The 23869-nt window shown below is 36.7% G+C and overlaps 2 protein-coding genes across 2 annotated transcripts; both read left to right on the top strand.

Moving 5' to 3' along the window:
• The first annotated feature begins 9315 nt into the window (after nucleotides 1–9315).
• Nucleotides 9316–17158, top strand: LOC143581513 (uncharacterized). Its single transcript, XM_077064282.1, has 3 exons — nucleotides 9316–9896; nucleotides 9981–10059; nucleotides 17141–17158. The coding sequence occupies exons 1-3, from the start codon at nucleotides 9316–9318 to the stop codon at nucleotides 17156–17158; spliced, it is 678 nt and encodes a 225-aa protein (XP_076920397.1).
• A 278-nt stretch (nucleotides 17159–17436) lies between these two features.
• LOC143581503 (uncharacterized) lies at nucleotides 17437–18566 on the top strand. Its single transcript, XM_077064274.1, has 2 exons — nucleotides 17437–18284; nucleotides 18371–18566. Exons 1-2 carry the CDS (start codon nucleotides 17437–17439, stop codon nucleotides 18564–18566), a joined length of 1044 nt encoding a protein of 347 aa, XP_076920389.1.
• Nucleotides 18567–23869: the final 5303 nt, after the last annotated feature.

The raw sequence follows: 23869 nt of genomic DNA, 5'->3' as shown, positions 1-23869 counted from the left end.
TCCGAAATATGTTGATTGAACTTGGTAGGAGATGGTGAGGTGATTGGTTGGGATGGAGCAGACGTGGGCTGGGGGGGGCTATGTGTGTGAAGTTGATGGTAGGGATGGGAAGGGGCACAACTTCTGAGGGGGTGGGGGTGTCCCCGGTCATCCTTGTTTTTTTTCGCTTTGTAGAGTAAATTCTCACGATTTTGTCTAAATTTTTTTTATAGGTATTGAGTCCAGTCACCCCTCAGTGACTTCCTTCGGTTACCACTATGACTTAGCCCAAGCTTCGCCACTGGAGATGGTCTACTCTAGCTAGGGACGCTTGATGTGGGTTATTGGGCAAATGTTGGGGTTGTTCGATTTGGCTGTGGGTGGCTGTAATGGTTGGGGTGTTTGGATTATGTGGGTAGAGTAAAGATAATGGGATATAGGTCATGAGTAATCGGTGGAGGTTGGGATGGGTTGGATAAAAACTATTGTGAGTTTCGTCGAATTTGATGTGACAGGAGAAGATGGTTTTGCCCGTGAAGATGTCAAGGCACCAGTATCCACTTTAATTGGCCGGATATCCAAGGAAAATACATTGAGTAGACACGTTGTCAAGTTTATGTGTATGACTGGCGGTTGTTTTGGGATAACAAGCGCAACCAAAAACTCGAAGATGGTCATAAGACGTGATATGATGGTATAGGATGGAAGTAGACGCTTGGTTTTAAGGATTTTTGTAGGAAGGATGTTGTGAAGGTAGCAGACAGCATGTAGGGCTTCCATCCTAAACTTAGGTGAGAGAGGCATGAGTGAGAATAGAAAAAATTGACCTCGATTTTGAAGTTGTGAGGTATGGGGGCATGAGAAAAAGAGGTGAATTCCATGTATGAGGGCAAAGTTTTTGAAGTTGTGATTGTCAAATTCTCCGCCCATGTCACATTGAAAAGCTTGAATTTTCATATGAAGTTGGGTGTTTATGTAGGAATGAAATTGGGAGAATTTTTGAAAAGTCTCAGGCAAAGTTTAAAGGGTATATCCATGTGTTTTGTGAAAGATTATCAAATAAAATCATGTAATACTTACATCCCGAATGGATAATAATAAGGAACGTCCATAAATCACAATGAATGAAAATTCAATTTTATTACGGGCCACAGAATCCAAAAAATGGTAGTCTTTTGTGTTTTGATAACTAACAAGAATGTCAAAGAGACGAAATGCTCCTTTAATTTCATGAAATTTATTCAAATGAAGAAAACCCATAACATGTTCATCCAGATGCCCGAGACAATCATGCCAAAATTGAGATGACGATGCAAGGGAAGCTGAAGGTAGCATCGTTGGTGTATCATGCCAAAATTGAGATGACGATGCAAGGGAAGTTGAAGGTAGCATCGTTGGTGAAAGGGTGAAGACTTGAACTATCGTGACGGCTCAAGATCGTGTAATCCGTCACAGTCAAACCAAATGGGTCAAGTTGGACGGAGGCGTAATTATATACTGAATTTACGAACAGATTAAGGTTCATAATAATGGAAGGGTTAAACAAGACATCTTTGAGGTGTAATGATTTGAATGTTGTGGGTATGGTACATGAATTTTATTGCCATTAATTACTAAAATATAACTTATAGAAGAACTTGGAGAGAAAGTAGAGAATTAACATTAGAAGTGATGTACAGCCAATGCGCTCGCCCTTGTCCATGTACCATTGAGCATCTTTCGGGTCCAAAGTCATGATGTGAGCCAATGCACCCTTTTCGAAGTACATTGAGCATCTTGGAGAGCGCTGGTGGTTTTGTTAATTGTCTCTGTGATTGTAGTTGGGTTGAGAAGGCTTGTTGTGGGAAGAGGATGGACGTTGCGAGCTTGTGGACGTCGGTGAAAGTAAGGGCTTCTTCTTTAAGATAAAGTGTTTTCACGAGAACTTTGACGGTTATGCTCTAATTTCAGCATACTACATGCCGTTTCCTATGGCGGCAATGCTTGATTGAGACAGACACCAACAATATCGTACTCCTAGGTAAGCCTCGAACAAGTTGAAGGAACAAACACAATCTACATCGACTAATCAATCGGCCAACTCCTTATGCCGGTGTCAGTAGGCCTCGAGGGAGGGCATATACACGAGAGTGAGGTTGGTGATTTGTTCAAGAACCGCCACATAAGCACCTTTGTTATTCAGAAAGAGGCCTTTGATTCGGGTCCAAGCTTCATAAGCTATCGAGGACAAGAAGATCGTCCAATAATGTCCATAAATCCATTGAAGGACAATGGAGTCAATTTCGACCCAAGACTCGAAAGTGGGGTCGATTTTGAAAGGGGGCGATGATTTGTCAATGTGGTGAAACACCTTATACCCATGAGCATGTAATTGAAACAATCTCACCTAAGATGAATAAGAGACTTTTACCCTGTCAAGAACATGAACCTTCCGTTGTATGTTCGTGACGGTGTACACTGGGTCGAGAGTTCTTGGTGGATCTTTCTTTCACTTTTTTCGGCCATCATGATAGGGGAACAAACATAGGAAGAAACGACAGTGGGTAATGGTGGTATAAAGTTCGGCAGCGGCAAGGGGAGATCTAGGTATTTGACCTACGCTCTGATACCATGAAAGTATTACAAATGGTCGATGATTTTGTTATTGACTATCAGGAGAAATATAATACAATTACATAGGGATCATAGGAAATACAATCACATCCCTAACTATCAGGCGGTTACAATAAATGTGTAACAAACTCTATATTAATTTCGGTTAAACTTGCATTGGTACTTTGTTGATATCCAATGGTAACTCTTCTTCCGTGACATCTTCATTTGTCAGCAGTATCGCTAGTACGTCACCATCGGTAGTAAAGTAGTAACTTGCCATCAATACGAAGTTACTTTATTACTTGCTATTTAAAAGGGGGCTGCGACGCAGCTTGATGCCCTTTTGCCTGCCACTTTATTGTAATCGTTTTTGAATTTAATGGTAAAGTAAAGATTCTCTTGTAAAAAAAATCTTAAGAGATTCGAAGATAGTTTTGGCGGCCACTGTTAATCCGATCATTTATGAATATCACATCTGTTACTTTTGGAAGTCTGTGGTCTTTTCTATCGAAGATAGTGTTAAAATGCTTCGAGCTACTATGAACAACAAGACTTGGTTATCACAGAAGGAATTATTAGAAAGCATTCCGAATTTGATGATGAAGATGGTGTTCATTCTTTTTCCTCTTAAAAAATTATAAGAACTTTTAGACAAATGGGTTACGAAGGTACATATGAGTATACAACAATTCGCAAAGGTATGGTGTCTTTTACCGGATATTATTACTTCAAATTGTTCTACAAATTTCTCTCTCCGAGAAAAGTTGGTTGGGATGTATATCTCACACTATCTTTTGTTGTGGTTGGTTTGGTGGTACCAAAGCCTTTCATCTATACATCTGTAATTTGAAGTTTGAAATATAATCTTCAAGGATGAGTTAGCTACATGTTCTTGATGTATCCCAGATCTTTAAAACACATTATTAATCGGGAGCTTAAGGATTTGTCTCAAAAGGGTACGTGAAACTATTAAATTGGAGCATTACAATTTTAAAGTCTTTAATAATATGCAGAATAATCTTGCAAGAAGTTGCTCAACCCGTCGCTCAAATTGAAACCCAGGATGATTTTCAAATTAAATGACATACAAGATGATATTCAATTTGAGACCCATTTCGAAACTGAACTTGAACTATTCCCACATCTCCAAGCATTAAGATTATTAGGTCTCCTCCACCTTATTAATTACTAATTTGTTAACTCACCACCTATTGAGTCTCAAGAAGATGTTCAGCATATTTCAGAGGAAACTTGATGCAGGTGAAGATAATCATAAGATTTGAATAATATTTAGTTCCATTATTATCGAGTCTTTTATTAATTATCGTATCTTTTATTTATTTGGTTTATTAAGGTTTATCTCTAAGGTTGTTAGGTTCTAGTTTATATATTGTTCTTGGTGAATGTTTATGGGGAGTTTTTGTTTAAGTTTATTGAAAAAGAACATTGTTCTTGAACCTTTGGATCAATTTATCGTCTTCTGATTAATTATGAGTCTCTTGAGTGATTGATCACTTTAAAAACTGCATCAGTTTGTTGGTATCAGAGCTTTTGGTTTTCAAATGGCTCGACGTGGAGATGTGTACTTGCTTGCTCATAGAGTTGTTGACAAAGGCAACGGCAGAAGTATGTTTAATTCACGTGCCCAGGGTAGAGATTGCTAATCTACTAGCAGATTCGCCGACAGAAGCAGCAGTGGGATCTATCCTGACCCGGCAGAAGTATGTTTAATTCACGTGCCCATATCGAGCCTTTTATTAATTATCGTATCTTTTATTTATTTAGTTCCATATATATTGTTCTTGGTGAATGTATATGGGGCGTTTTTGTTTAAGTTTATTGAAAAAAAAACATTATTCTTGAATCTTTGTTTCAATTTATCGTTTTTTGATTAATCATGAGTCTCTTGAGTCATTGATTGATTTCAAAACCACATCAAAACTGGTGAACGAGGAGGTGTCTCCTAGATCTCATGATTCTGCTGAAGATAGTATTTCTACCATCGCTGAGGAGGATGTTAATGTCATAAACATCATTCATTTGTTATTATTTGTAATTAACATTAGTGCTTATGTTATTATTATTAAGATAAATTTCCAGGTAACATAGTTTTTCGGGTGCAACAGACCTTTAACCAAACGGTTTCTTTTGGTACCTAACCATCTTTAACGGTTACAAATGACGATTACCGCCAAATATGTGTATATAGGATATTCGGTGGTTAACCGCTTAAACAGTTTTTAACACCAACCACCGAGTTAACTGCCAAATTTTATGGTTGAATGTACCCGGTGTTAGTAACTAAGATTCTCGATTAAACTCTCAATCGGTTATCCTTAGTGGTGTTAATGTTACTTTACAAGTTATTGTGCATCTACGTTGTTGAACCTGATCGTGTTTGTAAGCGTTGCATCTTTTCATTTGGTCTAGCATGTAATTATTTATAGAACCTGTTTATGAAAGGATACAACGTTGCCAATCGTTGCATCGTTTCATTTGGCGGTTTCTAAGAAGTAATTCCTTTATAAGTCATTATAATACCGAAATTTATACAAAATTCATAAATTTAAGTTCAGGTCTTCAAACAATTCCTTATAAAACCAAATTTAATAATTTTTGGAGCTAGTTTGATATATGTTTTAGTTTTTATGTATAAACTGAGCTAAAATCATAAAAACATAGCTGTATAATCTGAAACAGCTTTATAATATTACAGTAACATTATTTTGTTGGAAATGTGTTAAAAATAAAATTATATAATTTTTGAAGGTTTACAACTAATATTTGATTTTAGTGCCCCTTATATACATAAAATAGTCAAATATAACAAAACCAGCTTTTAGAAACTATAAAAATTTCAAATGTTGTCTTTATAGTAGCTTATAGTGATAATTTATATAAATTAATTGTTCTTTTTTATATAATTAAATTTGGTTGCTAAAACTATAAATTTGAAAATTCCTAAATCAATTTGATAATATAATATTGTAATATCACTGTATTAAGTTTTAGACTATATCTTGCCTTAAGATGATTTTTTTTAACTAAATATTGCGTTCTCTGCACGGATTGAATCCTTAACATCCTATTTTACACCCTTACCACCTAATTAAAAAAGTTTGTTGGATATAAAAATGTTAATTTATTGTTTGTACTTGGTCAACTTAATTTCTCTATTTATAGACCGATTTGTTGACAAAAGTTGATGGTTTTGACACGTAAACATTTGAAAACAGTACAGCGCTAAGGCCATCATCAACAATAAAATTAAATATTTAGAGATAAAAATAAAAATATAAGAGAACATTAATTACTAATCACATAATCAAATACATGCAGTAGTTGAGACAATTAATTATGGCATACGTAGAGCATCTATTAAGGGTTATCTCTTCCTTAGACCATGTGCAGTGAGGTGCTTTCCCACCCAAAAAGCCCCTAAAAGCGCCAGAAACACGCTTTTTTTTGGGGGGGGGGGGGCTCCACATAGAGATGGTCAAAAAAACCGGTCCGGGAACCGGTTTGCCGGTTTAAACCGGAAACCGGTTTTTACGAAAACCGGTTTTTTATAAACCGGTTTGACCGGTTTACAAACCGCCGGTTCGTATTTCGGTTACACATTTTAGAGCCAAAACCGGTTAACGAACCGGTTATTAAAAAAACCGGTTTTTTTTAATAACCGGTTATGGAAAAACCGGTTAACCGGTTTTTTTATAAACCGGTTTTTGACCGTTATAAAAAAAACCGGTTAACCGGTTTTTCCATAACCGGTTAACCGGTTAAAAACCGGTTTTTTTTCCGTTGTATAACGGCTATATAGCCGTTTTTTTTTTTTGACCGTTTTTTTTTTATTACCATTTTACCCCCACAAACATCTATATATAGTTTAGGTTGGGTATTGGTTAGATCACACTCGATTATACAACTCCAAATGCTCTAAACGTTTATTTCATACGCGATTATTTTGTTATCTCACGCTCAATTATACCACATTACCACTCCATACGCTCTTATTTCGTAGTCGATTATCATGGCCTCCCAAAGTGCTGCTTCATCCGTCAACATGGGTGCCTCGAACACGGGAGAAACGGTCATTCGGGTCATCCCCACGAAACGAAACCAAGATGTTTGGCAACATTTCGACCTATGCAAAATGTCTAACGGTAGCCAAAAAGCTCGATGCAAACATTGTTTGAAGTTTTATGGCAAAGATGCAAACTCCACTTTAAAAGCGCATGTACAAAGGCCCTTTTGCAAGGCCTTGAAGGACGAATCGGGAAGTAGTTCGCAGCCGGAGATGACGAATCAAGGAACGGTGTTTACGTACGACCTTGAAGCGGTACGTCAAAAGTTTTCAAACTTTGTGATTCAACAAACACTTCCTTTCAACCACTTCGACAACCCTCAATTCACGGAGATGATGCAAAAGTATGTTCAACCACGCTACCAACACGTAAGAAAAATTTAGAAAATATTTTCAACAACTACCCGCTGTTTTGACATGTGCTGCTGCGTTAAACCCTTGCATCAATGTTGGTGGTGTTGAAGCTTTAATAGAAAAAATTTGTGATGAGTTAGAGTTAAACGACGATCAAAACCCCTATTATAGCCAAACTTTAAAGAATGCTTTCAACACCACCTTGTCAAACATGTATGATGTTTACCTTACAAAATACGGGTCGTCTTCCCAAATTCATGACTCGTTAAGAGCTGTTGCCCAATCCCAATCCCAAACCGACCTTGAAATGGGGATGTACTACATGATTTGGGAAGACGCCGGTAAACGTCAAAAGGTAAACACCCCAAGCAGTGAACTTGGAAGGTATGGTGGTACCAACTTTGTGAAACACATGACTCCGGATGAATTTAGAAGTCTTGATTTACTGGCTTGGTGGAGAGGTAAGGAGGATGAGTTTCCGATCCTCGCCGCCATGGCCAAAGATTTACTAACGGTCCAAGCTTACACGGTAGCTTCGGAGTCTGCTTTTTCTGTTTCTGGCAGGGTTATATCGATTAGGAGGACTCGACTCACTCCACCAGCTGTAGAGATGTCGATTTGCTACAAGGATTACTTGGACTCTTTAGATAGGGCACAACATCAACGCTCACTCGAGGGGGAAATGGAGTATGAGGCGGGCTTGTATGAAGACGAGGTCAATGAAGGACACACTCAACCAATGACCGATGAAGAAGCCGCGTACGACGATTACCTAAGGAATAGCTCGGGATCGGGTAGCGAAGAAAATTAGTTAAAGAAACAGCAAACATGGAGGCAAATAATGAATAAGAAACAGCAAGTTGTTCATGTAATCGTGTCTAAGCATTCTTTAATGTTTGTATTTTTGAGTTACGAATATGCGATAACGATTTAATGTTTGTATTTTTAATATAAAAACTATAAATGAAAGTTATGTGTTTTTAATCTTCCAAGCAAAGAACCCTAACAACGAAAGCAAAGAATGGCTTCGGTCTTCCAAACTAAACCCTAAACCCAAAAAAAAAAACCGGTTAACCTAAAAACCGGTTATTAAAAAACCGGTTAATAAAAAAACCGGTTTATTAACCGGTTCTAACCGGTTTCTAAACCGGTCCTAACCGGTTAGACCGGTTAGGGTTTTGACACACAAAAACCGGTTATTAACCGGTCCGGTTATTAACCGAACCGGTTTTTTTCCGGGCCAAAAAAACCGGTTCGGTTCCGGTTATTAACCGAACCGGTTTTTTTCCGGGCCGAAAAAAACCGGTTCGGTTCCGGTTATTAACCGAACCGGTTTTTTTCCGGGCCAAAAAAACCGGTCCGGTTAATAACCGAACCGGTTTTTTAAAAAAAACCGATTTGTGCACCTCTAGCTCCACACCATCGATTGGGACAGGAGAGGAGTAATATGATTGGTTGCTTTATTTATTTTTTTCTTTTTAATATAATAATAAAATATGAATGAGAAAATGATTTGAATGAGCTCCGTCCACTATATCTTTTTTTAACCAAAAAGCCCCTATGGTGATGTGGCGTCAAATGAAACAAAACGCCTCAACTCCATCCACTATACATTGTCTTAGAGATTAAGGGTTCAAATCCTGCAGCAAACGGGTTAATTGGATTTAGGAGTATAATTTTTTGGTTATTTGAAGAAACTAATAACTAGCTCAATCCCTAGCGGCAAGGAGACGATAATTGTGCTCTTTAAACCGTAAGAAATTTGAAGTTTCTAAGACACAATACGTAGTTAATATTTTTTTCTTAAACACCCCATAATGTTTTATTACAAAATATATTGCCCATTCTGGGGTGTTTAAGAGACTCCTAATTAATCTACTCCTATTTAACATGTATAATTACATAAATGCATCGTCATTTAGTTAAGCGTAAAATAAATCACGTACTTTTTAGAATCACCGCCAAAAGAACGTCATTGGCGATTATCTTATGTCACAAACCGTTGCAAATAACCGTTTTAACTACTATTTATACGAGTGTTTAACTTTTTAAAATACTATAAACAAGATTGTTAAATAAATCTGTTAGAATATTAATATAACACTGATACAAATGTCAAAAATTCCCCATTTTCTTGATACGTTATTGTTTTGATATTTTGGCCTTAATGTTAATACTCTCAACAATATTGAGTAAATGGTATTGTATTACACCATCACATTAGACCGCATAATCTCTATAAATAGGTAATCATTTCACCCGGTTAACCACACCTGAATTCCCAAGAAGATAAACAAACTCCCATGGCAAACCCATTTGTTTCATCAACACAATCCTCACTCTTTCCATTGACGTTCCCAAGCGTCAGAATCTCGAAAGATGAGTATCATCTTTTTTACAGTTACGAGCGAGCCCTATTTCAAACCTTGGTTGCAATCGTGAACTTTGGGGTGAATGAGGCAGCACTCGTGATCGGGTTTCTATTGTGGCTGGAAAGAGGAGGGTATACCTCATACCCTCTTGGTAAATTTTTTCACAGTTCTTTGAGTGTGGATGCAATCAATGAAGTTGCGGATGAAGTCCTCATATGCATTAAGTTCTTGCAGAGAAAAGCAAGCAACTTGATGTCTGAGGGAAGCAGCGAAACCTGTAACATATCAAAGCTTCAATGTTTTCTTGATCAGAAACGTATACATCTGGATGAGCTTTATGACTATGGCGATTTGATATATGATGAGGTTTGTTGCATTGCCACTGACCTTTCTAAGAAAGCTTTTGAAGACATGTTGAATTTGGTGGCGCTGCCAGATCACCGAACCATGTTCGTGACCTTTTCTAAAGGTTACCCACTTTCAGCTGATGACGTTAGAGAGTTCTTCACCGGGTATATATATTAATTAACATCATTAATTATGGTGTTGTATATTTTCTATGTATTTTTTTTTAACTTTTCTTCTGATTTGATCAGGATGTTTGGAGATATCGTTGAATCCATTCACATGCAACGGCCAGTTGTATTAGATGGTCAGCCAATTTATGCTCGAATGGTGCTTCGCAATCCCTCTGGGGTTAAAAAAGTGATGCTGGGTCGTTGTATGCGTGGAAAGTCACATTACGTTATAAATAATAAACATGTCAGGGTACGGAGATTTGTCCCCAGGAAACCATGAAAGGATCGATACTTTATAACTTAGAGTTTTTCCGTTTTCAGTTCGTTGTGTTAGTTATGGAAAGTATATCGTAATTAAGATGTGTAATACTTATCTTAGTAGTTTCCGTTTTATATAAATGATATAGACCAATAAATATCATATCAGTGTTTTGTGTATGTGTTTTATAATGAAATGATGCCTTTGTGGTTCACTCGATTACATGTATCCTCTTGAAACATAATCTTCAAGGATGAGTTAGCTACAGGTTTCTTGATGTATCCCAGATCTTTAAAACAAATTATTAATCGGGAGCTTAAGAATTGTCTCAAAAGGGTGAAACTATTAAATTGGATCATTGCAATTCATAATAATCTTGCAAGAAGTACATTTACTGGTAACAAAATCATCATCTGAATCTGGACCTAATTCATCTTCTTCGTCATCCAGGAAGTTACTCAACCCGTCGCTCAAATTGAAACCCAGGATGATGTTTAAATTAAATGAAACACAAGATAATATTCAATTTGGCGCCTAACCGTCTGAACGGTTACAAATGATGGTTACCCGCCAAATATGTTTATATATTGGTGAGTGACGACACCTTTGTTCGGTACCAAGATTAATTCAAACAATTCGATTAATATAAATTTCTGTTTATCCCAATTCTTATTTGTATTGTGCTTCTGATTTCCAAGAGAGGATAGCACACAACAGACTTCAAAATTGACAGTTTCTCATACATTATTTCAAGCAGAAATTAATGATCTAAAGGATACTATTCTCAGCCATCAAAAAAGAGAAGCTGGTAATGTTGCAGAAATAGAAAGTTTGGTTAAAATAATTATACTTAAACACATGTTTTAGATTTATATTATTATTACCATGTATGTAATTAACAACTGAGGATATACTAGTTGACGGGCTTAACTTGCCGTTAACCGTTAACCGGTTATGTAAACTGTATGTATGCGTGCATTTAATGAACTCGGGTCTGGAATTATCATTTATCAAGTTTATTCAATACATCACTATCGATAAACCATTTTTAATTTAGTTGATCATCTTCTTATATCAAATCTGTAAATTCAAACCAATTTAAAACCAACAAAATAGTATTAGCGCATAATCCCAGGAGATGATCTACACAACTGCATCACACATATCAACATGAAAGGAGAAATAATGGAGACGGGAAACGGCTTCTATTGCCTTGAACAATGCCATTAAATAGTAGATTGCAGAATGAACGAACGAGATGAGGTCACATCCTTAATACGAGAAATAATGGAGGTGGGTATTGAAGATCAAATCAAAAAAACTGGCAATTCCGGCATCGATATTGTAACATCGACCCCTCGCGCCACCAATATTGTCCATTTTACCCACAAAGAGCTCACGGATTTCTTCAAGGTTGCCGCCCAGTGAAGACTTTCGAGAGGGCACCCATACTAGTACTACTTCCACATGAGCACGCTTAACTGTGGAACTCTCCTCTCGTCCACTAGCATTAAGACCAAAACGGTGATTTAAGAGTAGGGTATTTACTCATGAACCAAGAATATCTCATGTCCACGGCCTATGTGGGATTTGCCTCGGGTGTTACCGCCAGACTTATCGTCCTTGACGGGTTAACCCTACCATCCAATCCAGGATGTGGGATTCACCTAATGTGTATCTCGCGACACCCAGGGACTCACCATCTCTGATGAGGTTTGCCCCATAATCCCGGGCGCAGGAGTAGCTTTAATACCACTTGTAACATCCGGCCTTTTATACCACCAATATTGTCCGCTTTTCAACGAAGAGCTCACGAATTTGTTTTTGGTTGTCCCGGTGAAGACTTCCCAAGAGGCCACCCATCCTAGTACTACTTCCACGAAAGCACGCTTAACTTGGAATTTTCCTCTCGTCCACTAGCAATAAGCCCAAAACGCGTTGGTGATTTAACTGGCAAAATATTTACTTATGAACCAAGAATGTCGATACAGGATTGGCATAGGGTATTGCAAATATCGTAGCGAGAACCGACACCTGTATATGGAACGGTATGAGAAGAATACTTGGATAGTACTAGTTTTGGCCAAAGATTTTGATGACAGTTACATGATGAGGGTAATATATCACAATCTCTCGAAGTAATTGAATATATTATATTTTGATGGCGTAGTATTAGTAGGACACAATGTGAATCGTATTCAACAAAACTAAGAGTTATTATGAGAAGTTTAGTATAAAAGATCTTGGGGTGCTAAAATATTTCTTAGGTATTGAAGTTGCAAGAACAAAAGAAGGTGTCGTTTTAAGTTAAAGGAAGTATATGTTGGATATTCTTGATGATTTTCAATATTTTGTTGGGTTGTCGTCCTAGTCAATTTTCTGTTGAACACATTTAAATCCTGACAAAGCCGATGGAAGTCCTTGAGTTGATGCTAGTAGGTATAGACCTCATTAGTCAGTTGTTATATCTACAGGCTACTAGACCCGATGTTGCTTTTGTTGTTAATGTCTCAGCCAATGTGTGGATGTAACATCTCGGATTTTTTCGTAATTGAATTCGTATTTGTTTACCAACTCGGGTATTTTGAATCTTTTGTATTAATAAAAACTTGTATTTATTAGTATTTAACTTGGTTTAACTAATTTTATATTTTAATAACTTTTAAACTTGTCAAACAATGCTTAGAAACCTTTAAAATTGCTTAAAATGGTATAAAATGCATTTTTAAAATATCAGGGACTAAAATTGAAAAAAATGATAGTCAGACCACCCCACGCCATGCTGCACGGGGAGGAAGGCCTCACCTGGCTAGGTTGCTGCAGGTCAGATTTTTGTTTTATTACGGGTTTAATGCAAAATCGCTTATTTTCGACCCAAATCTCGTGTTTTAAGCTCCAAGAAAACCCCTTTAGTCATGGTATATGTCCACATTCATTTTCCCCTTCTACAAGAATCAATCTTTGTGTTATCAACTGATTTTGTCATAATTACATTATTCGGTTATCTTAATCGAGTAATTTCTAAAACAATTAGTTATAATCTCTGCATTCTTAGCCAAAACACAATCGTAATACTTCCCCTAAACCTAAAGCATCTGTCTCAGCTGTCATCAAGCTTTCTCCCATGAATTCCCTTCTTTAACCATCCTAATCTTCATTAATTTAACAAACTTGTTCAAAGTTTGTTGACTTTGAAGTTCAAAACATTATTACCACGATTTCCTCACTGTTACTCTTCTCGTTTTGGTTCAATAAACAAAAGCCCTCAATCAATTTCACTAATTGAGGGAGTTTCGGTGGTCAATTTGATCCCGGCCCGTTAAAGGTGTTTTAGTCAAGCTTAATTGACTTGTCAATATCTCTATATTCTGTTCGGAACTAGATTTCGGTTCAGGAGACTTTTTTGTTCAAAATCAAAATTTTAGTGTTCTGACCAATAACCAACTCCCGAATCGATGTTCGGCATCTGGTCAGTACCAGCTCGCTTATTTATTAAAAATATCACAACCGGAGTTCTATACATCCGTTTGGATTGCTTCCAGCGGATATGTTCTCAGTTTTTACTCTATTTTATTTTCTATGAGTCTCAGGTCTGTTAGGATCAGAATACTTGTCACGATAACCTTGCTCATTTATTTTATCTCTCGGTTTTCTCGCTTAATCGTCAAGGTGAGTAATCGCTCCCTTATTTTTACTGTTTTCAAATACTTTTGGGGACTTTATATGTATATATTCTTATTTTTCATACTACATATTATCTGTACTAGCAAATCATGATTAATGTGTTGTTAATCAATTAAATGTTTATTTGCTAATTGCTTAGTTTCTTATTTTATTAATTCTAGCAATTCGGAGAGGTCCATCATTTATTCTACAAGTCGTCATAGTAGCCATAGTCCGTTCGTGAGGCATGGTCAACTGACACCAATTATTTGTTTTCATTTAATTGTTGATACTCATGATATTGATTTGTAGTTTTTATCTCATATTATCTTTAGTATCGAAAACCGATGATTTTCTCACTCAACCTCATGTTGACAATATATATATATATGTATGTATACATATATATGTACGCAATTGCAGGTTATTCTTTGGTTTGAAGTGAAGATTGAAGATCGCATAGATTGGCTTTAGGTTATGTATAAAAAGACAACTAGTTTGATTTATTTGTGTTTGGATTATTTTTAACAAGTTGAGACGATGTATACTTGGTTGAATTTAAATAACTAAATTAGATATTGTCATATTTAAATTGTATGATAGTACCTTGTGAGCTGTGAGAAATCAGTTCGTGCCCCTGCAATTTCGCCTTAGGTCGGGGTGTGCTAGTGGCTGACCCAAGAGAAACCCATCTGGAAGTTTCGTATCATGTTCTTCGCTATTTGAAAGGTACACCAGGACAATGTATACTTCTTCCTAAAGAGGGTGGTTACAATCTTGTCACTTACTGTGATTCTGATTTGTTTGGATGACCCTTCTCTAGACAATCTAGGACTGGCTATTTATTTCTTTTGAGTGGAGCTCCAATTTTTTGGAAATCCAAGAAACAGGTTGTGGTGTCACGCTCCTCAGCTGAAGCAGAATATCGTTCTATGTCATCTACTATTAGTGACATTATTTGGATGCGGTGGTTAGTGACTTTGCTTGATGTTAATTAGAAAGGACCGACACCTTTATTCAATGCGTCACCTTGCAAATAAACCCTATTTTTCATGAATGTATAAAACATGCTGAGATGGATTTTTACTTTGTACGAGCACGTGTCGAGTTGAAAGAGATTCACCAGATGAATATAAATTCCAAGTCTCAAATTATTTTACTGATTTACTCACGAAACCTTTGGGTGGACCACAGCTCCGATTTTTACTGGAAAGTTGGGTGTTCGTGATTTGCACATTTCAACTTGAGGGGGAGTATTTGAGATATGGGAGATCCTGGTTTATTCTCCGGTATATATCTTTTGCTTTTACTAGGAGATATCGTTTTCTTGTATACTTATCTCTTTATGGGGTTTATTGTTTAGCTCGGTTATTTAAACCTTGCAACCTTGCTTGAGAATTTTTTTCAGTAATAATGTACGCAGTTCTCCTCTGGTTACCGACTTGAATACTTGTAGTAGTAGTAGTAGTAATAGTAGTACTCAAGAACATCAAGATTGTGAGTAGGATATGCTTATAAGCAATGTGTAAACGACATGTTTATATAATGCATATCAACATGGCTGTACTTGGGCTAAAAATATTGATATTTTTTACAGTATTAGTTTCATAAATGTTTTGATTCCGCTATATTAATAATATGTGTGTAAGTAACAATCACCATTTTTTCATTTTATGTAATCAGGCCCGGCTCCGAGAACGGTTAAAAATTTTGGTGTCGAAGGCAGAAAAAATTTTTGGGCCTTAATAAAAAAGGGGTATCTTGTTGAGTTTACAATTTAATTTTTTTAAAAAGCCTTAATTTTTTGGGCCTTATGATTTGGTTGTGTAAAAAAAAGGTTTTATATAAAAATATAGTCAAAATGCCTCAAGTGAGGTTAGAACCCACAACATTTTGGTTGAAAATCATACCCCTTTACCACTAAACCAAGCTAGTGTTTGTGATATTAAGTTTAAACATTATATATACATATTGTTTTTTATTAAAATATATATATAATTTTTTTTAAATAAAATCCGGGCCTATCGAGGTGTCGGGCCGGGGTCCGTCGACCACCCGGCCCTCCCTTATAGCCAGGTCTGTATGAAATACATTGGGAATTTTGCTTTTTCTTGTCACTATACATTTCACATATTATAAAAGTTTTATAGAAATAAAAATGTTAATTTAATGAGTTTATTTGGCTAACTAAACGAATTACTACATGTTCAAAACATTTTGAGTATATATTATTAATTTTATGAATAGTTTCTATGGCTAACTATAAAATAAGTTGAATGTCAGTGTAATGTATAATAATATATGAATTTTAGCTATTATTTTGAAATTCTTACACAAATTTGATATCATGATATTATAATATTGTTATAATTCTACTAATATCTCAGTATTAGTATCATCACATTGTCTTTTTGCGAAATGTAACCGAAATTAAAATCTATAGGTTTTTATCTGGTCCCTGAACACAATATTTCAGATGATTACAAAAAGTTTGTTGGAAATAAAAATGTTAATTAATTGTGTTTACTTGGTCAACATAACTTCTGTCTTTTTTTACATATATTTGTACTTTTCTAAATAAAAAGGCATATAAAAGTAATAAAGCTGACGGTTTTTACATGAAACATTTGAAAATTGTACCAAGCAACGTCATGATCACAAAAAAAGTTTAAATAGAAAATAACAACAATCATATCTAGTAAATATCTCATCAATAGCAAAGCTATTAGAAGAGTCAGAGGAGGATAAGATGTAGACAAATCATACATATTCAAATGACAAGTGACAGAGATATTGTTTCCATAGATACCGCAGGAAAAAATGTAAAAATTGTCACATAAGTGTAAATAAGTTAAAAGCTCAAGTATATGTTTACCTTATACATAAATATATTTAATAAGTTGTTTTAAAAAACTCCTATCATGCTTCATTACAATTAGCGTTGCCCATGTTCCACTTTTGTTACAATTTTTATGCTTTGGTTATGATTACTAATCAAGAGCATACATAATACTTCCTCACTTGGTATCCATAAAGCAAAAGTCACTACATGTTCAAACAATTTATGTGTATATCATTAGTCTTAATGTAGTTGTTATGGTTAAGTGTAAAAAGTAGGATATTTTGTTAGTAAAACTACTAGAAAACCGGGCAATTGCAATCACATTTCCAGTCGGTCGCAAATAGTGTTTAACTATTATAAAAATGTATGTAACTTCTAAATAATATTCTCAAAGTTCTTAAATAAGTTTGTTAGTATAATAATATTAATAATATAGCACTGATATAATTGTTATAATTAATTCCTTATTTTCAGAGATGCTTTATTGCATAATTATTTTGGTCTTTTTTTTTAATGGCAAATTAATGCAACACCAATTTTTACCCACTATAGGACTTGAACTCTCACTATTTAGGAGTTTTTTGATCCACCTTATGAAACAAACACCATGATACCATTGAGCTACAAGTCCTTTGGTAATATTTTGGTCTCCATTATAAAATTTCGAGAATATCGCGTAAATGATATCTTGGTCTTTTACACCCATCACATGAGACAGCACAATCTCTATAAATCCCCAAACCATTCACCAAAAAGCTAAATCAACTCCTATGGAAAACCCATTTGCTTCATCAAAACAGCCCTCACTCTTTCCTGTGACATTTCCAAACCTCAAAATTTCAAAGGAAGAATACCGTCTATTTTACAATTACGAGCGTGCCCTTTTCAAAATCCTCCTTGGCTTGCAACATGAGATAGTCGATGCGAAACTAGTGATCGGGTTTCTATTGTGGCTAGAAAGAGGAGGGTATACCTCATACCCTCTTGGTAAAACTTTCATCAATTATTTGTCCTTGGACACAATCAATGAAGTTGCGGATGAGGTGCTTATATGCATCAAGTTTTTGCATAAGAAAGCAAACAACTTGATGTTTGAGGGAAGCAGCAATAGCTATAACATATCAAAGCTTCAGTGTTTTCTTGATCGGAAACAAATACATCTAGATGAGATTTATCACTCTAGTGATTTGATATGTGACGAGGTGTATTGCATTGCCCACGATGTTTCTGCAAAATCTTTTGATGACATTTTGGAACAATTTAGCTCTCCTATTCGGACTCCTGCGATGTTCCCTCACAGTGTTAGTGGTCCCGTACTGGCATTTCAAGAAGCACCATCAAATGGAGTGGCAAACCAAGATTCGATATTTATGCAAGCCCGTCAGATGGCTCATCAATATCAACACCAACAGATGGTTGCTCGTGTCACTCCTGTGACCGAATTCAGGCAATCCACATTTTTAGGCCAGAACCAGGCATATGCGGGTTCTCAAAATAATACCCGATTACTAGAACTAGAGCCAGATGAAGTAGTACCACCAGATGATAGGACGATCTTCCTCACATTTTCTAAAGGGTACCCAATCTCTGCCGATGATGTTACACAGTACTTCTGCGGGTATTTATATATAAAAGATGATCAATTCCAGTATTTTCGTGTTTTATATTTCTGTGTGTTTGTTTTAAATTTTTTTATTTGTACAGATTGTTTGGAGATTGTATTCAGTCCATTCACATGCAACCAGTTGAACCAGGTAGTCAACCACTTTTTGCTCGAATGGTGGTTCGCGATCTGTCTTCAGTTAGAGCAGTGATTGGGAATGGCCTGGATGGAAAGTCCAGATACGTTATTAACGGAAAGCATGTCTGGGCCCGGAAATTTGTCCCCCGGATAACATAAAAAGATATTTAATAAACATAGACTTTTATCGGTTACAGTTTGTTGTTTTAATCATCACATATAAGTTGTAATCAAGACGAGTAATATCTGACTTAGATGTTTCGGTTTCGTATAAATAATGTAGACAAATAGATACTAGATCAATGTTCTATGGCATGTTTTTTTTACAAGCGTTGACTTCGGCATCAGGTGGATGATGACATGGGGCGGGGCATCAGAGGACATCAGCCGGTTGTTGTGGTTATTCGCTATATGAGTTGTAATTCAACGTGATTTTCTTTAATGATAATAACCGTATATATAAATTACAAAGCAATCTCTTATTTAGATTTAGGATTTACTACAAATAATGAGAATAAACAGCCAAACAGGACATATACTCCTAATTTATACATATACGCTATTATACCCCGCAGTCGAAGCAGGAGGTGGACGGATTCTAAGACCATATCTGAATTTGTCAAAGAGCGCTTGGGGTATCGTTTTGATGAAGATGTCTGCAATCTAGTAACGTCATGGGACATGAAAGACACGAATGTGACCCTGCTGGACATGTTCACACACAAAACACTTGTCTAATTCAATATGTCAGGCCAGTTGGTGTTAAATTAGTGTGGCACGAGCTAGTGGTCGATGTAGCTCTGGTAACAAATTTCGTAGCCAAAATATTTCATCGACAAGATTAACTACACCATAGTTCTCGTTCTCAACGCTCAAGTGGGAAATGGTGGCTTGGTGTTTTGAGGACCACAATAAGAGGTTGTACCCAATGGATACATAGTAGCCTGATGTGGAGTGTCTCATGTCTAGGTATCATGCCCAATCGGCGTCTGTGTATGCCCGCAATGGATAAATCTGGTTGCAGCAGGTTTTGAACTGCTAAATATAATATACATATTAGTTTCATAAAAATGCTAAAAACCTTAAATATTTGCATTTTGCCGACAAAGTTGAGGGGTAACCCGGATACCCCTAAACATAGCCTAAATCCGCACCTGATTTGGTGCATAAAGAATGTGGTTCAACTTTAAAGGTGAAAAGGATGGTGAAAGAATTTGATTGTCGTATCTGTTAACGGGAATGGCTGTGCTATTTCAGTTATATCTTGTAAAATGCTATAATTAAAATTAAGACTTGAAACCTCGGTTATTTGTCATGTGAGTAGTTGCGCTGCTATCCATATACCATGTGCTGTCGGGCAGGTTCAAGGATTTTTCTTTCCCGCTGCATAGGCCTTATTGGGTCGCGGCCCAATTATGCCAGGAGAGTTGGGCTGAGTCGGCCTATGGGCCGAGAGCTAGTAAGAAAGGGGCAGGGTGGGCTGTTGGTCCATTGAGGCCATGATGGAGTAGAGAAACAGTGTGGTGGGTTGGCCCAAAATTGTTGATGTGGAGAGTTCCATGGGCCTGGAAGGGATCCATTGGTTTGAAGAGCCTGACCATGGTTGCGCATAGTGGAGCCGCGACCCTTTTGCCTTGACCACGGCCCCAGCGTGTCATGCTGTTTTTTTGTCGGTGGTCAAGGGTCAGGGACGCGGCCGATTGATCGATTTTTGGGGCCGCTCTGTTTAGTGCAGTTCCGGCAGCTTGGGTGGCATTCAATGCTTGATTAGCCTTTTTCAATTCTTCCAGCAATTCCCTCATATTGCTCATATATACCAGTAATCAGTTGAAGGACCAGCTGTTATGCAGACAGAGGTGTGTCCGCATTAGTCAATTGATCGGCTTTGACTTTCATTACTTGGCAATTAATTTCCAAGAGCTCCGACCAAGATGTGTATTGGCCGTTTCCAGTTCAAGAGCGATGGGGACGAGGTTCTTGATATTGGAGACAGTTACTGCAGAATGGATATTTGTGTCCATGAGTAGGGATGCTGGTTAATTGTAGGGGAAGGATCAAGGCTTCCGGCAGCTTAGAAGAAGAGGTAGCCGCAGCTAGGTTAGCTGATTTGATACCATATAGGAATTGTAATTCAACGTGATTCTCTTTATTGATAATAATCATATATATAAAAATTTGCAAATTTATGAGAATAAACAGAACATATACTAATAATATATACGCTATTATTCGCAAATCGTCGCACCATTCAGTGAAAACAACAGAACGCTTGGATTAGTATAAACAGGGGAGGCCCAACCGCTTGAAACTCACCTTTGATTTGATTTAACTTAATTTGCTATCAACTCATTTAAATATACATTTAGATTTTGATTTGATTTCGTGATTTACATTTAACAGTGAATTTGTATAAAATTTTTAGCTTATAGTTTCGGTCCCAAATCTGGATAAAAGAAGGATTTCTAACAGGATTTTTTAATGAGGGCCTCGGATTTCTTAGGTCGCTTGTGGCCACCAAATACGTTGGGCCGCCCTTGAGTATAAATAGGTATAACCTATTTGTAACTTTAACTTACTGAATTTGTATGTATAAATAGATCAATACAAAGCTGCTATCCTTAAATCATCACTGATAATAATTGGTATAAATACCTTGCAATCAAGAACGAATTAAAACAAATCTATTAAATTCATAAAATCCAGGAAGGATGAAAAGGATTAAACAGAATTCACAAATCCTGATCATCAAGTTGAACGCAGAAGAAAGAAAAAAGAGAAGCAATCAAGAATTCACGGGAATTCAAAATTAAAACTCGAAAGGTTTCAAAATTCAAATTGCAAGAGTAACAGAAGTTCAGTGGAGTTCAAAGCAAGATAACTATAAAAGGAAATGGACTATGAGAGCTAACGGAACCCACCGCAGAGAAAAAGCTTGATACCAAGAAAGATAAGACAGCAAATGCGTAATCATTTCAGTCATTGTCAACACAAAGATACAAAACAAGTAGGGGACGCATTAAAAACTAGGCACATAGGAGTCGTCGAGTGCAAAACGTAAAGATACTGACTTTGAAATCAGCTGAGTATATAGATACGGTAGACCATTTTGCAGGAAGCAGCTGAGTATTCACTTAACCCTGGTACACAAACTTATTAATTCAATCCCTGAGTGTTTGATCACAAATAGTTGCTTCCGTAGAACAATACTCGGACTTGAATGGTTAAAACCTATGAAGAAAGCATTCGCTCCAAGGAAGATTCAGATAAATGAACCGATTACACCAACAAACTTTTGTTTAGATGCCATGAACGAAGAATGGGCATGGACACAATTTTAGATTAACTATAGCAGAGGTAGGTTCCAATAGCAATATGGACGAGGCCCAGGCAGAACCAGACAACCAGTTACCAACGAAGAGGAGAAGGACATAACTCTTTTGAAATAAGAACAAATACCTGTAACAAGTATCATAGAAATGAAATGGATAAAAAGATAATAGAAAAATTCAAGGAGTCATATTAAATGTTTAAGTGTGAGCAGTTGGAGTCCACGGCCGGGTGGGAGGGGGAGGTAGGGAGATCGACAGGCCCTGGCCCGAACATCGCGCTAGGCCCGGAATTTTTTAAAAAAAATTATAATATTTTGTTAGAAAAATATGTTTTCTTAATGTTTAAACCAAATTACTCAATTTATTTAAGCAATTTTTATATTAAAGAAATTTGTACAACCCAAATCATAACAAATAAACTCATTTAAAAATTTAATTGTTTAAGCCAGATAAAAAATCTATTTTTACTAAAGGCCCAATTTTTTTCACGCCTTCGGCCCAAAACTTTTAGCGTTTCTCAGAGACAGCCTTGAAATGGACACAACATTTGACATTGCTCAAAGACCCAACCAGACCCAAGGAGAATCACATTTGTACAAGAAACCGAGGAATCAATATTACTAAAGTAAACCTTTGAAGATAAAGACCAAAGGAACATTTTTCCTTGACAGTGGTGAGGGCAACCACATTGACACGCCGAAGAATGTTCATCCTTTACTGAACTAAACGAAGATATAGCAGGAAGAGTCGAATTTGGAGACCGATCATGTATTGAAATAAAAAGTAAAAGGGTCCGTCTTTTTCAATGCAAAAGGGAGAACAAGACTGATCACCAAAGTCTACTTCATACCTCACTTATGTAGTAATGAAGAATGAAAGTCCAAGGTCAAGAAACAGGTTGTCCAAAAATTATGAACTACACATGGCATCACTAGCCTCTGTCTCCTCTCACAAATTGAAGATAAAACTTGGTTTAGGCATGGCGGGCTATAACTTCTGAAAGCGAATGGCATGGGGAATTCCTAGCACAACACACCCAGCACAATTATGTGACGCATGTCTTGCGGGAATCAAAGTAGAATGGTACGGCACTCCTACACAGGCCGCATTTGGAGAAATCACACCCAAAACAGAGCTACGTAATCATCATTTCATCCTACTGGTCAACCAAAACTCATGCTACTTGTGCATATATATGTTAAAAACTTAAGATCAAGTATATGCATCTTCAAGAAAGAAAAAGGGAAGCCGGATACAAACCAGAGAAGAACAAAAACAATTAAGAACCGATCGTGGTAGCGAATTCACTACAATTTTACTTATGAAACCTGTAAAAACGAAGGAGTCTAATGTCAACTCACGGCACCGTACTACGCCAACAAAATGCAGTACTAGAAAGGCAAAATCAGTCAATTTCAAGCATAATAAAGAGCATGCTTATGCCCATCAAAATGCTAGAAGATTTCTTTTTGGGTTGATGGAACTCCATGTGTGGTGTACATACTAAACCGTGTACTTAGTGTTGTAGGGGGCCGAGTACTTGGCACCTACTTGCTACTCGGGAGGGAGAAAACTGCTTTTCTTCAACTCAGTCTCACTCACACCTATAGGTCGAAATGGTCATACTCCATCTTTATTCACCGATTATCGTTGTTTTCTACGGAGATACTCTGGAATAAAAGAATTAACTGATTGTTATCTCAATAATATTAAAGAATGAATTTTGGTTTATGAAATACTATAGTATTTGGACATGTATCCTTTTGAAAATCAAAACGCTGCTCGGCTTGGTAAACTACCCCGTTGGATCGTCACCACTGAACTAGGAGAATGGAGCTTCAGACAGGGGCTGATCTATATTGCAAATGGACCCAAGTTTCGAAATAATAGCGATATATATTTCAAATGGGTGGTTCCCTGAACCTGAACCAACCATGAATTTTTTATATCCGACTCTATAAAATTGAAGCATCTAAAAGTAGTGCACCGCCTAAAAAGAATTTATGGATCCGCGATTGACTTCAGATAAGGTGGAGTGGTGTTGTTGTTGAGAACCAAGAGACTACCGTATTGAGTCCGGGTTCAAAATTTTTGGACAAAAAAAAGGTAAATTTACACTACGTAACAATTTTT

Source organism: Bidens hawaiensis, unplaced genomic scaffold (genome assembly GCF_021521415.1).
Source record: "Bidens hawaiensis isolate Kalapana, Puna unplaced genomic scaffold, B.hawaiensis_p1.1 tig00001511_1, whole genome shotgun sequence".
Taxonomy (NCBI): domain Eukaryota; kingdom Viridiplantae; phylum Streptophyta; class Magnoliopsida; order Asterales; family Asteraceae; genus Bidens; species Bidens hawaiensis.
Note: the sequence above shows the minus strand (reverse complement) of the source record. Positions and strands in the feature narration are given on the sequence as shown.

Excerpts from the sequence above, each read along its gene's own strand:
- LOC143581513 (XM_077064282.1), top strand. The coding sequence starts at position 9,316 with ATGGCAAACCCATTTGTTTCATCAACACAATCCTCACTCTTTCCATTG. Across the intron at positions 9,897-9,980 it reads GTTAGAGAGTTCTTCACCGG|GATGTTTGGAGATATCGTTG; the intron begins GTATATATATTA and ends TGATTTGATCAG.
- LOC143581503 (XM_077064274.1), top strand. The coding sequence starts at position 17,437 with ATGGAAAACCCATTTGCTTCATCAAAACAGCCCTCACTCTTTCCTGTG. Across the intron at positions 18,285-18,370 it reads GTTACACAGTACTTCTGCGG|ATTGTTTGGAGATTGTATTC; the intron begins GTATTTATATAT and ends TTATTTGTACAG.